The sequence below is a fragment of the Triplophysa dalaica genome, chromosome 1, assembly GCF_015846415.1.
Source record: "Triplophysa dalaica isolate WHDGS20190420 chromosome 1, ASM1584641v1, whole genome shotgun sequence".
NCBI lineage: Eukaryota > Metazoa > Chordata > Actinopteri > Cypriniformes > Nemacheilidae > Triplophysa > Triplophysa dalaica.
The window spans coordinates 29,054,889-29,068,051 of NC_079542.1; the positions used below are offsets into that span (position 1 = coordinate 29,054,889).

At 38.7% G+C, this 13,163-nt stretch overlaps 2 protein-coding genes across 2 annotated transcripts in view; one reads left to right on the forward strand and one right to left on the reverse strand.

Moving 5' to 3' along the window:
* Positions 1-842: 842 nt before the first annotated feature.
* On the forward strand, positions 843-5,891 carry zgc:101810 (uncharacterized protein LOC493612 homolog). The gene is made up of 8 exons (XM_056733146.1): positions 843-1,033; positions 1,688-1,798; positions 1,884-2,172; positions 2,251-2,387; positions 2,677-2,826; positions 3,079-3,224; positions 3,682-3,814; positions 4,165-5,891. The coding sequence occupies exons 1-8, from the start codon at positions 986-988 to the stop codon at positions 4,333-4,335; spliced, it is 1,185 nt and encodes a 394-aa protein (XP_056589124.1). The 5' UTR covers positions 843-985; the 3' UTR covers positions 4,336-5,891.
* Positions 5,892-6,030: 139 nt separating this feature from the next.
* Positions 6,031-13,163, reverse strand: part of rin1b (Ras and Rab interactor 1b) — a 65,597-nt gene continuing 58,464 nt past the window's right edge. The window contains exons 8-11 of the mRNA XM_056733017.1: positions 8,455-8,760; positions 8,161-8,292; positions 7,757-7,923; positions 6,031-7,311 (exon numbers count right to left, since the gene is read on the reverse strand). Of these exons, the coding sequence (XP_056588995.1) occupies positions 6,994-7,311; positions 7,757-7,923; positions 8,161-8,292; positions 8,455-8,760 (923 nt within the window). The 3' untranslated portion in view covers positions 6,031-6,993. The remainder of the gene's footprint in view (positions 7,312-7,756; positions 7,924-8,160; positions 8,293-8,454; positions 8,761-13,163) is intronic.

Below are 13,163 nucleotides of genomic sequence, written 5' to 3' on the forward strand. Positions count from 1 at the left end.
ATAGCACTATAGACATCATACTAGACATCATATTAAGTTGGTTCATACGCATATACTCATATTGAAAAACTCATGATCTCTTTTAAAACTGCATTTGCATGTTATGGAAAATGGAAGAAACTCCTTGCTGTACGGTTTTGTGTGAATTGGGGTCTATTGACTGTTTTTAAACAATAATGTTGTGACGACATACATGAACTGACAATTTAGAGGTGTTATGGGATAGTAAATCAATGCTACTTAACTTGCAATACTGTAAGACACCATCTTCTATTTATGTTATCCTATGCAAAGACTTCTTTACATACCAGCAAATCTAGTTTATGTGCCTATACACTTTGAGAATAATGTCAAACGGTTAAATGACTGTCTATCATTTGTTTTCATGCCCATACTTACTGAAATTGTGGGAAAAGCGGAACTGTTGTTTAATTGGTCTGTTGTTTGCCATTTTAAAATAAAAAAAAAATATTTTTGAAGCAAACAAGGTTTTTTGACTTATTTAAATTGCAATACATTTTCACGAAAAATTACAAATTATAAAATTGGATTAACAAAATAATTGTCACAGAATTTTTTTAATGATTGTAAGACTTTTTCTTAAAAAATGAAGGTTGTCCATATGACTGGTGCTTTATGTTTATTTGTGTAGCAAATTGTTCAAGCCGAAAAGACACATATGAAAAGAATTGACCACTATTTAAACCATGCGCAATTTTCTCTCACTGAGAAACCCCTGAAGTGAAGCCTATATAACGAGGACGGTATTTTGTATTTTAACCTCGAGCTGTGGCTACACAAGCACACAGGCGGAGTTTGTAGGTAAACCTGCCCCTTTGACTTCTGACTTTACCTAAATACTGCCTTTGCGACGGATGTGAATATGTCCGAAACTGAATGCGTTCACGTATAAGTTGGCCATTATAAGTCTTTCTTTTGTGACGAAACGCGGTTGGTCACCTGCGTCTCACCTGAAAAAAACATCATGGACAGCGGAGGAAGAAAAGTGGTCGTTTGTGACAATGGCACTGGGGTAAGACATTTTAGTGTTCCATAAAGATTAAGGAGGTGCCGTGTATTTCAACATTTAATGTTACTCATTTAAACCATATATATGCAATACTATTTCAAAGTTCAATATTTCGCACCGTTACGTCATATTATATTAAAAACCTACAATTTTACTATTAATGTAAACGTTCAATTCTAAGAGTTTATAATAAAAGCTATATAGCGGTCACTATACGACTATGTATCATTATAATTTCGTTTTATATATAGTTTATACAACTTTTAAAGATTTTGATACATAAGCTAAAAAACTAGTTATCTTCGAAAAAGTCTTTATTTACAGAAGTTAATTCACTGCATGGCTGCTGTGGGTGCACTTAATGCATGGGCGTGTTAAATAGTTTGAATGTGTATGAACATGTTTTAAAAGGGAACGCCGAAAAAGCCATGCACATCACCTTAAAAGGTCGTAGGGAAAAAGATTAATGGTTATTGGCTACAAATAAGGAAGTTCTTGTTACACTTTATTGAAGCTCAATCAGTCCCAAATGACACTAGTAAATAGCATACAAACAATGGTTAAATGTAATCATTTATATTAACATTAAATCCCTGAAGTGAAGTATGAGCAATTATTTTAAGACTGCTAATTAGACGTCTACCCAACTGTTTGCAGTTTGTCAAGTGTGGTTTTGCGGGGTCCAATTTTCCCGACCACATCTTTCCAGCCCTAGTGGGTCGACCCATCATTCGGTCAGATGCAAAAGTTGGAAATAAAGAGATCAAGGTGAGTTTAATGTCTAATAGGCTATTTGTAATCCCTTTTTTACTTTTCGCTTTACTGCTCTTTCCTTCTTTCATCTCAATATCAGGATCTGATGGTCGGGGATGAAGCGAGTGAATGCCGCTCCATGTTAGAGATCTCGTATCCCATGGAGAACGGGATAGTCCGCTGCTGGGAAGACATGCTGCACCTGTGGGACCACACATTCGGCCCGCAGCGGCTTAACATCGAGCCTCCTGACTGTAAGGTGCTGCTGACAGAACCACCTATGAACCCGCTGAAGAACCGCCAGAAAATTGCTGAGGTCATGTTTGAGACCTATAAATTCCATGGTGTCTATATGGCTATTCAGGCAGTGCTGACTCTGTATGCTCAGGGTAAAATCAGTCAATTATGTTTTTAGTAATAAACTGGTGTAAAAATATTCTTTGACCTGTGCTATCTCCCTGTGGCAGGTTTGTTAACGGGTCTAGTGATTGATTCGGGGGATGGTGTGACTCATATTTGTCCCGTGTATGAGGGCTTCTCTCTCCCACACCTTACTCGCCGTTTAGACATCGCAGGACGTGACATCACACGCTATCTTATTAAGGTGTTGTACCTTTCTTCTGTTTCCATATTAATGAAAACTGCTTAAAGTTGAGAAAAACTGTTTGATATTGTCTAAAGCTAAACTCAGTTTGGAGACAAGCTGAATTCAACATATTTTAATAAGCACTCAATTGCAAAAAATCTAATAGATTAAAGTTAAAACTAGACTGTTTTGTTGATGTTAAAAAAAATTCAGAAACGACTGTTTTTGAGAAGGATAAATTTATGAGGTCAATTCATGAGTGATGAGCTTATGAAATTTATTTTTCGCAAAACATTTCTTTATCTAGCTGTTGCTTATGAGGGGCTACGCTTTCAACCACACGGCGGACTTTGAGACCGTGCGGATAATGAAGGAGACGTTGTGCTTTGTAGGCTACAACATCGACCAAGAACAGAAACTAGCCAATGAGACCACAGTCCTGGTGGAGTCATACACAGTAATGCACTTTAAAGAGACAGTCTAAAAGTACACTTACGGTTGGTGGAAATAAAAATAGCATTTGCATAAATCAATTGAAGAACGCTATGTTTTGTGTTGGAATATAATTGAAGAACAATTGCCACAGGGCGCAAAAGAGCTCCTCTTAGTTAATTAGTTTTATCTTACTGACACCTATAAAGAGATATTTAAATGATGTCTTGAAGAGATTTGCAATTATATCAAATAAAACATTTCTTTGTGTTACCAGTTACCAGATGGGCGGATGATAAAGGTCGGAGGTGAAAGGTTTGGTGCACCAGAGGCCCTTTTTCAGCCTCATCTCATAAACGTGGAAGGTGTCGGTGTGGCTGAACTTCTATTTAACACCATTCAAGCAGCAGATATTGACATAAGGTAAGAATAACTGAGAGTCGTCATTGTCAAGTTGATGTTTAATGCTAAACTGCAGAATGTTCTGCTTCCTTTTGAGTAAAATTGTATAGAAAAGTGGTTCTTCAGGCAGAAATTGTATATATTATAGAATATAATTATATGTACTATAGAAATTATAGTATTTAATGTCTATAGGTTAATAAATAAAAATGTAAAAGTTAAATACAACATAATCATTTTTGGCATGCTGTTGCATATCAAAGAAAGAAAACCCTCTAATTCCTGACTAAAATAAATATACATTGTACTAGTCCTGGGTTTTTAAATGTTTGGGCTACATTAGCATTAGTCTTGTTTGCACCAACTTGGCCTACACACTTGTGCAACCACCTTCTAATGTAGTATACTCGGCACATTACTGTAACACAGGGTTATAACATGGTATATAGCTTCATGTCTTTATGTCTATTATTTGAAGGGCGGACCTTTACAAACACATTGTTCTGTCTGGAGGCACCACCATGTACCCTGGACTTCCATCCCGATTGGAGCGTGAGATCAAGCAGCTTTACCTAGAGAGGGTTCTGAAAGGGGACACAGAGAAACTCTCTGTAAGCTTAATGCTAATATACCACTTTCACCACTTAACATTAACATAAACATTGTAAAACCCTATGTGGAACCAAGCCACCTAGAAAAAATCAACACTGTTGATTCAATACTTGCTGTTAGCGAGGAATTGAAAACATAAATAGTCTCCTTTATGTACAGTTCTTCAGATATTATGCAACATCAGTAAAAGGATGCTTTGGCAAATCAATATGAATTCTTTAAGGCCGACAAGTTAACTGAGGTTACATTTTTTAGTAATTATCTAAAACATGCCAATTTCTTTTAATGTCTCCAATATTAAAATTTTAAATATTGAAATAATATTAATCTGTAATTATTTCTTCCGCAGAAATTTAAAATTCGCATTGAAGACCCTCCACAGCGTAAACACATGGTGTTCATGGGTGGTGCTGTTCTGGCCAACATCATGAAAGATAAGGAGAGCTTCTGGGTGTCACGGGCAGAGTATGAGGAGAAGGGCCTGAAAGTGCTGGACAAACTGGGAGTTGCATTACGATGAGCGAATCAGCAGGAATCTTTCCATACACATGCATGTCCCATTCATGTTTAGTATTATTACATAGTAATTTTAATGACAACCCCTAAAATGGACCTTTGGGTAGGTTTAGACAATTAAAATAATTTTAAGACATAATCCAGCCCATATATAAACTTTTTGTTTTCTTAGGGTTTAACAGGGGTTTGCTACTCTTGGGAGCATTCCATTCTCATAAACTTGGCAAAAACACTGAAAAAACAAACATATCCTAGTTAACTGCCATATTCCACACACTATTATTGTACAAACTGAAATTATTAAAGACTTTATATTTTAGATTGTAATAGATTGTTTAGTGTTTTATGAACTAGTCCTATTGGTAAAACAGCAAAATGAAACGGAACAGATAAATTAGAGAAATTTAATGATTTAATCCGGAAAAAAGTTAAATAGCATTTTATAACACTTTTGAACATATTCAAGTGATTCATTTGAGGAAATAATTAAAAAACGAATTTACTTATGTACTTACATAGGGAAAAAGCATTTGTTACATTGTACTCCGTGTGCGTTGTTCTACGTAGGTTTAGGGTTAGACATAAGTTGTAGAAACTTAAATGTTAGTACAATGTAAAAGCACATTTTCACAATAGGTACATTGTATATAACACATTTTATCTTATGTAAGTACATATTAGTTAAACACACCTAAACTCCACTTAAACTGCCTTAAATCCTACTGGTAATGAATAATTACTAAAAATAAAAGCAAAAATTCTCACTGCGTCTGTACAATACTGTCATTTCTCTTTTTTATGCAAAATACAATTTACTGCTATAAAACACACAACCATTCAAATATTTCCATACTACATTATAAATGATAACTCAATTGCTGCCATCTAGTGGACTACAAGCACACATAATTTACTTTGATTATCAAACTTTTACAAATGTTCACACACCAGTGAGAGTGTTACACACAAATATTAGCAGTCAGCATTACCATTGGAGTTTAATATTGTATATTAGTGAACAACTTTACAGCACCATTCTGTAAGCAGTCAGCGTTCATAAAAGAAGAGTATGCATAATGTTATATGAAGCGCACTGTTCATTCATGCATCACAATGAACCGCATCACAATCAAATGCATGCAGAGGTCAAGAGTTAACTGATCTAACAATTAAAGCGCCACTATTTAAAATTATTTCTAAATCAGAAAACCATTACAGAAACCATCTCTTCATAGTTCTAGAACATATTGTAAAAGAAAATGTTATAATGTCATATTCAAGGTAAAATAAGAAAACTAACATTTGATGGAACAGTCATGTGTAGGTCTTTCTCAGAAAATAGGGATATTTGTGTCACAGTTAAAGGAACTTTTAATGTATATTCTGTTTAACATCAAGTAAATTTAAACATTAAGTTAAAATGTAATCAATTCACTGTGCATTTTTACTTAAAAACATTTATTATCATTAACATTTCTTTTAAAATAATGGATTAATCATTTTTACATAAATTTTTTACTGAATTATATTCAAATAAAATATTATTCTTAAATCTTGAAATAGTTTTAGCATTTTCATGGTTGATTTTGTTCATGTTCTTTTCTAATTAAGTATCTACATTTCAAAATGATATAATTTTACTGAATTGTTTACGAACACATTTACCCATTTTCTAAAAATGACCCTGGCTCAGAACTAGAATCTATAACTAGAATCTGTCTTTAAAAAAATATTTTTCATATTTTGTGGCCATTGAAAGCAGGAAACCTCCACTGTTGTTCCATTTCTTAACTTTACTTGCTCAACAGCATTGGAATTATCTTCATGATTGCAGCTGAATCAAGCTCTCGTGTTTATCTGCCCACCAAGGTGAAATTTGTACATAGCAACACAATATAGCATTTATTATTTGTTCTTCTGAATCTATTTACATGAAATATTCACATAATTATAAATTGAATCACTACATCCCTCTTTTCAGATAAAAAAAACTTACATTATTCATTATTCAATGTTCAGCTCAACTACTACAGTTCAGGTAATACTTTAGCAACCACAAATTTTAAAAACGAGGGAAAGGTTTATAACAAAATTGTGGGAACATTTTAGAATTGAAGTTTTTGCTCTACAAAATTTTATTGTGACACATTTTGTAGCAAGAAGCATGTGTTCACATATTTATATATAGTGTGATATGGACAGGAAATTAAGATTCTCTCATTATTTACTCATTAGTTTTCCATGGAAAATAACAAAAGACACCATTAAGAATCATTTCACAGTTATCAATGACAGTTTTGGAAAAACTCTCTATTCCCTTAATGTCACTATGAAACAAAACATAATCAGTCCATCACACACACAACATGTCAGATGCGTACATACATACATTTGGTATTGTTTTGGGCAGTAAACACTTCTGACAAGCCAATCAATGAGTGACAATTGAAACTTAGATTATTAGACTTTTCACAGCAAGTCTTTTAAGCAGATATTGCCTTTTGCATTGTTACCATCTCACCTTTGGATCACCTGTAAGTTTGATTCATATACACTGCTGTTGTTCTTCCTGACTGCACAAACCAGACTCACACAACCGTGTACACATAAAAAATAATTATATAACATCCATAAACCCTTCAGCATTAAAGATCAGAATTCCTTACTCCTCATACACAGACTCCCCCAGATCCACAGCACCCCCTCTGGTCAGTCTGCGCATCTTGCTGAAGTCATGATCGGAGCGGAGATAGGACAGAGAAACCCCCTCATGCATGCCCAGTTCATTAGGCTGAAAATTGGCAGGTAGTGTGCGCATTTCCCCTTCATTCCTCCAGAACAGACAGTAGCGCTGGGGCTCTTTCACACCAAAAAGCCCAGCGCAAATTTGGGCTAAAGCGTCTACATTTTCCCCCGCCTTCCAGAGAAGTGTTCGCATTGCACTACGACTGTCGTCCTGAAATAACACACGTACGAACCTCTACACTCACACAAGAAGCCAAGAAAAACACAACATGTTTCAATTTGTGACAGAAGAAGTACACACTTCTAAAAACTACACATGATTATAAAAAAATATCATGTTTTGAATTTTTCATCAAACTCTAATAATGTTCTTCGCCTCAGGAATGACTTTTCTGCTGATGTAACTAAGGCTGTGTGGGTAATATAATAATTTCATAGATTAACATGTTTTACCCCCACACAATCTAACCCAAACTAAACATGTAATTAGAAACCTGCATGTTTTTCTTTTCTGTTTTAACGGAAGAACAGTTAATCTGTTAATTACAGTTAAGATTCTTTTTCATACAACTAAAATGCAACAAAAAGTGACATTAAATTCAAATCATTGGTTATTTTTGGGTGAGTGTTTTTACTGATCAAACAGCCTGTTGTAAAGAAAAAATATTAGATAAAAAAACCTGTTTCTGCTGATTGTCTTTCTGGGTTTTGGCCTCTTGGCCACGCCTCCTGCTCCACTCGCGCAAGCTTTCTTGAGTCTCACTGGTTAGACTACAGGTGGGCACGGTCCCAGGCTTGCTCTGGATCAGGTACAGGCTGGCATACACAGTTGTCAAATAATATCCACCTATGACAAATAAATGACAACAAGAACATTATACATGATTATAAATATGAACACATTTTGAGGTTAGACTGTTATATTTGTCTATACAGAAAAGTATAATCAGTTTACATGAACAATTTTTGTAATAATTTTGCTGCCTACATCTGGAACAGCCTTTACATCGGAAATATCCTTTTAAGGTCTAAAATATTTCCTACGTTGTTCTTTTTGGTTTTTAGATGTTGTTTTTTCTGGTACCTTCTCCTGTCAGCCATGATGCATCAAGCAACTCCATCATGTACTCTGTCTCCAGCAGTAGTTGTGGGATGTTAGACTGCACTAGGACATAGGCCAATGCCGGAAGGAAGTCCTCTGACCCCACTGGCTGATCTGCAAAATAGTTATACTTGAAACATCATAGAAAATTAAAGCTTCACAACCAATGAGACATTTCTCAAAATCTCTTATTTTGTGTAACGCAGATGAAAAGTCAAAGAGATTCGAAATGACAAAAGAGTAAACAAATGACCTAATTTTTATTTTAGTACTCACCCGGTTGGGTCCCCATGGCTTTGTACACGCTCTTGCACACCTGCAGCAAAAGCAACACCTTATCAATAGGCGAATGGCTTCGTTGCATAAGTGTGAGCTTAGTCTTTGCTCGTTCTATGCCTCGAATATCCAGGACCCCCACTCGTACACCCAAATGCTCTAGCGCCCCCTCCTGGCAGGCCAACATCCTGTCTGTGATCCTCTGTAAGGAGCCGTCCAGAGTATGCAAAGAGACGAGCGTCTGGTGCAGCTGAACCTTCAACGGCTTTAACACACAGCCAAACAGAGCTTTCTCCAGAGCAAGATCTGTAGGTCAAATGTCATAAAAACAGAGGGTATATATGCATGTTACAGTATGGGTTTATGTGTGCAATTATTGAGGGACACAGTAATATCGATGCTATCATGCTAAGTTATTATTATTAGCGACACTTTATGATTGTCACTGGGTTTTGGAAATATATAAACAATAAAGAGTATTAAAAAGTGCTTGTCAACTTTGACAACACAGTATTTTAAGAAGCAATGTGGAGATTTTAGCGGTATCCAGGTATTGCGAATTGCAACCAACAGCTCACTCCTCCCCCTCCCATTCGAAGCACTATGGTGGCTGGACAGAACCAAGATGTCGTTGCTTTTTCGCTTTGCCGAAGGAGATAACGAATTTATGAAATGCTCTTAAGAGCAGTTTGTCTGTTTAGGACTACTGTAGAAACAACATAGCGGATTCCCTGCATGGGACCCGCGGTGTATGGAGATATAAATAGCTAAGATAATAAAAACATATTGTCACGATCCTGTCTGTATTTTCCCCAGTAGTTTGGACTTTTAGTTCCTGTTTCCCTATGTCATTTTGTAGTTTCTCAGTTCAGTTTTTCATGGATTGCTTATGTTCCTTGTTGCTTTATTCTTTTATTACTTTGTAATGAGATCTTTGTTTAATTAAATCATATTCTGCACATGGATCCGTTTCCCTGCTTAGTTCCTCATTGTGACAGAACTGAAACAACGACTGAAAAATTAAACACTAGGGATATATATACACATGGACAACAAGCGATAAAAGAAGGAACAACTGACAATTATTAACACTGAACTCATATTCAAAGAAACTACAAAGAACTAAAAAATGACATGGGGAAACAGGAACTCAGGAAAACAAACTAAAAGTCCAAACTATCAGGGGAAACATAGACAGGATAGTAACACATATCGCTTCATTTTGTAATGTCTTTAAACACCTCTGAAGACTTAGTTATGTATACTATATTGCATTTCTGTCAATAGATCCTCGAAAAAACTAGGACTGAACATTTAATCATTTTAAAATAAAAAAATTGGCAAATTTAGAGATCCAAGCTTTTGGAAGGACAGTGACGATATGTTATAGATTCAATTAAGCGAATAGGGATAAAGGGGGAAAACAGGAAAAAAATCAGCAACCAAACCAGATTTATGTTAATAAAGAAATGTAATATAGATCCCAGGTCAAATATGGAGTTCCACAGGGACCCGTTTCAGTCTCTATCTTTTTCTCATTGTACAAGCTTTCTCTAGGACAGAGCCCCCCCCCCCCCAGAAACATACCTAGCGCTCAAAGGCACCCCATTTTTCTTCCGTAGTAAAATATTTTTTAATTAAAAATAGAACGTTGAAAAATAGACACTATGTAGATACTATTGACATTGTATTACTTACTATTTACATTTGTGTAACAAAAGCTCATAATCTTTAATCTTGTCACAAACTGCTCTGAGGCTTGACAGGTGCGGATCTAAATGCATCTATATTCCACATACAGTACAGGCAATGGTTAGGGCAGGCAGGAAACAGGCGTAAACAAGGTCACAAGCATGGGTCGAGGCAGATGGCAGAGGTTCCAAAACGGTAATCAAATCCAATGATAAAAACACAATAATCCAATAGAAGACTGCTCAGAAATGCACTGTAACACAAAAACAAGACTTCTCAATGAGTGAATAAAATGATGGGGTTTCAATAAGCAGAGGTGCAACAGATAACAAGACACAGATGAATGCAATACTGTCTAATGAGTCCAAAGGCTTATGGGAAATGTTGTTCACAAGTCTGGGTAAAGTGGAGAGTGCTCTCTGGTGGAGCACGAGGACACTGCGGCTGACAGATGTTACAAATCTCTGGCAAAACATGTTATAATTAAAATGTAATGCAATAATTAACCATTTTGATGGTAAAAGCTCACTGGGGACACAGTCCACAATCCACAGTTTGAAAAGTACTGCCCTAAGAGGTAAAACTAGGAAAAATAAAGTCCGTTGTAGTGGAGTAGGCGGGCGAGACCGTGGTTCGAGACTGGTGAGTAATTGTTGGTGAGTGCCAGCTGTGCGCGAACCGGTCTCGATTCACGTAGGTGATCGGGACCATATATAAGAGGACGAGGGACCGGACCGTCAAAGAGAGAGGACCGGGCCCGAACATGTTTGTATTTATGTTTTGTTCGCCGGCGGTCGGCCTTGAGGGGCCGCGGGCTGTTATTACTTTATTAAATATTTAAATGTCTTCCGGTTCCCGTCTCCTTCCTTTCCTACTTTGAATCCTTCTACATCCGTTTTTTCTGCTATGCTGATAATGCATAGCTTTTTCATTACCTCAGAACCTGGTGGTTTCTAATCTCAGAGACTGTGTTAATAAAATAATTTCAGATTACTACTTAAAGGATATACTGATTATTGAACCACATATCTCATAATATAAAAATGCATATGTAATATTTCTTCAGATGGTTGTTTCTTTTGAGATTGATGAAGAGTAATTTGGGGTTTGTCTGTATGCTTGTTTACATATGCAGTGTCCAAAATTAACTTCTGTTAATTTGCCATGTCATGTAGTTAAGGCGTGCAAGGTATAATATTACTGTTTTAATGATGGTAGGTCTTTCACGAGTTCGCCCTCGCAGATAAACAGCTCCGTTATGGGGAAAGATTGGTAAGCAAGGGTATGCAGGTTATGCGTATTGACGTGTTGTGCAGGGAGTCGGCTCCGAGCTCACCGGATCTATCTGAACCCGGAGCACTCTACCTTGGTCAGGGCAAGTGCGCCGTGCTTGGAACCGGCTCGAGCCCAGAACACACCCCCCAAATGCTGATAAAACTGAACATCCGCGAAGTACGCATATATCCCCAAAAAGAACCATGCTTGGCGTAACGGAGGTGCAATCCGGAAGTGGATAACTATGAGATGATGAGGGCCCCGCTGGGGCGGTTGCTGTTGTGATGCAGGCCTGAAGATGTGTGCTGTCTGCTGAGAACACTTTTTGGAAGCTCTGACCACTGCAGGGCTGTTGCTGCTATGCTGCAGGCTTCCTGGCGGGTGGTGTCTTTCTTAGCTGGTGGCGTCTGCGCTGCGGAGCCCTAGTTGGAAGCTTTGGCCCCTGCGGAGGCGGTCGCTGCTGCAATACTGGCTTCATGACGAGCCGTGTCTGCGTTGCAGATCACCAGTTGGAAGCTCGGCCCTTGCTGGGGCGGTCGCTGCTGCGATACTGGTTACATGACGAGTGGTGACTGCACTGCAGATCACGAGTTGGAAGTTTGGGCCCTTGCGGGGGCGGTCGTGCTGCGATACTGGCTTCATGACGAGAGGTGTCTGCGCTGCAGATCACTAGTTGGAAGCTTGGGCCCTTGCGGGGGCGGTCGCGATGAGATACTGGCTTCATGACGAGATGTGACTGCGCTGCAGATCACGAGTTGGAAGCTCGGGCCCCTGTGGGGCGGTCGCTGCTGCGATACTGGCTTCATGACGAGATGAGACTGCGCTACAGATCACGAGTTGGAAGCTCGGGCCCCTGCAGGGGCGGTCGTGCTGAGATAATGGTTTCGTGACGAGAGGTATCTGCGCTGCAGACCACAAGTTGGAAGCTCGGGCCCTTGCGGGGGCGGGCGCTGCTGCGATTCTGGCTTCATGATGAGATGTGACTGCGCTGCAGATCACGATTTGGAAGCTCGGGCCCCTGCAGGGGCAGTCGCTGCTGCGATACTGGCTTCATGACAAGATGTGACTGCGCTGCAGATCACGAGTTGGAAGCTCGGGCCCCTGCGGGGGCGGTCGCTGCTGCGATACTGGCTTCATGATGAGATGTGACTGCGCTGCAGATCACGAGTTGGAAGCTCAAGCCCCTGCAGGGGCAGTTGCTGCTGCGATACTGGCTTCATGACGAGATGTGACTGCGCTGCAGATCACGAGTTGGAAGCTCGGGCCCCTGCGGGGGCGGTCGCTGCTGCGATACTGGCTTCATGATGAGATGTGACTGCGCTGCAGATCACCAGTTGGAAGCTCGGGCCCCTGCAGGGGCAGTCGCTGCTGCGATACTGGCTTCATGACAAGATGTGTCTGCGCTGCAGATCACGAGTTGGAAGCTCGGGCCCCTGCAGAAAGATCTGAAATAACCGATACACTGTGAACTACTGGAGTCTCAGACATCGTAAAGAAATTGGACGATGTTTATCTGGCGAGAAGCATCAGGTAAGATTGTTTGTCTATTTATAATGCAGCTTTCCTTGAGCTGATAGGTTAGATGCTGTGATTGCTAGTGATGTACCAGCCGAGATGGTTGTGCTGAGATTGCGTGCTCGGCTGATAGGTATTTGCCGGTGATGGAACGGCATGCTGATTTATATGCTTGGGTTCCTCCCGAACTTTTTAAATAAAACATAATTTCTTGCTGTCCAATGAAA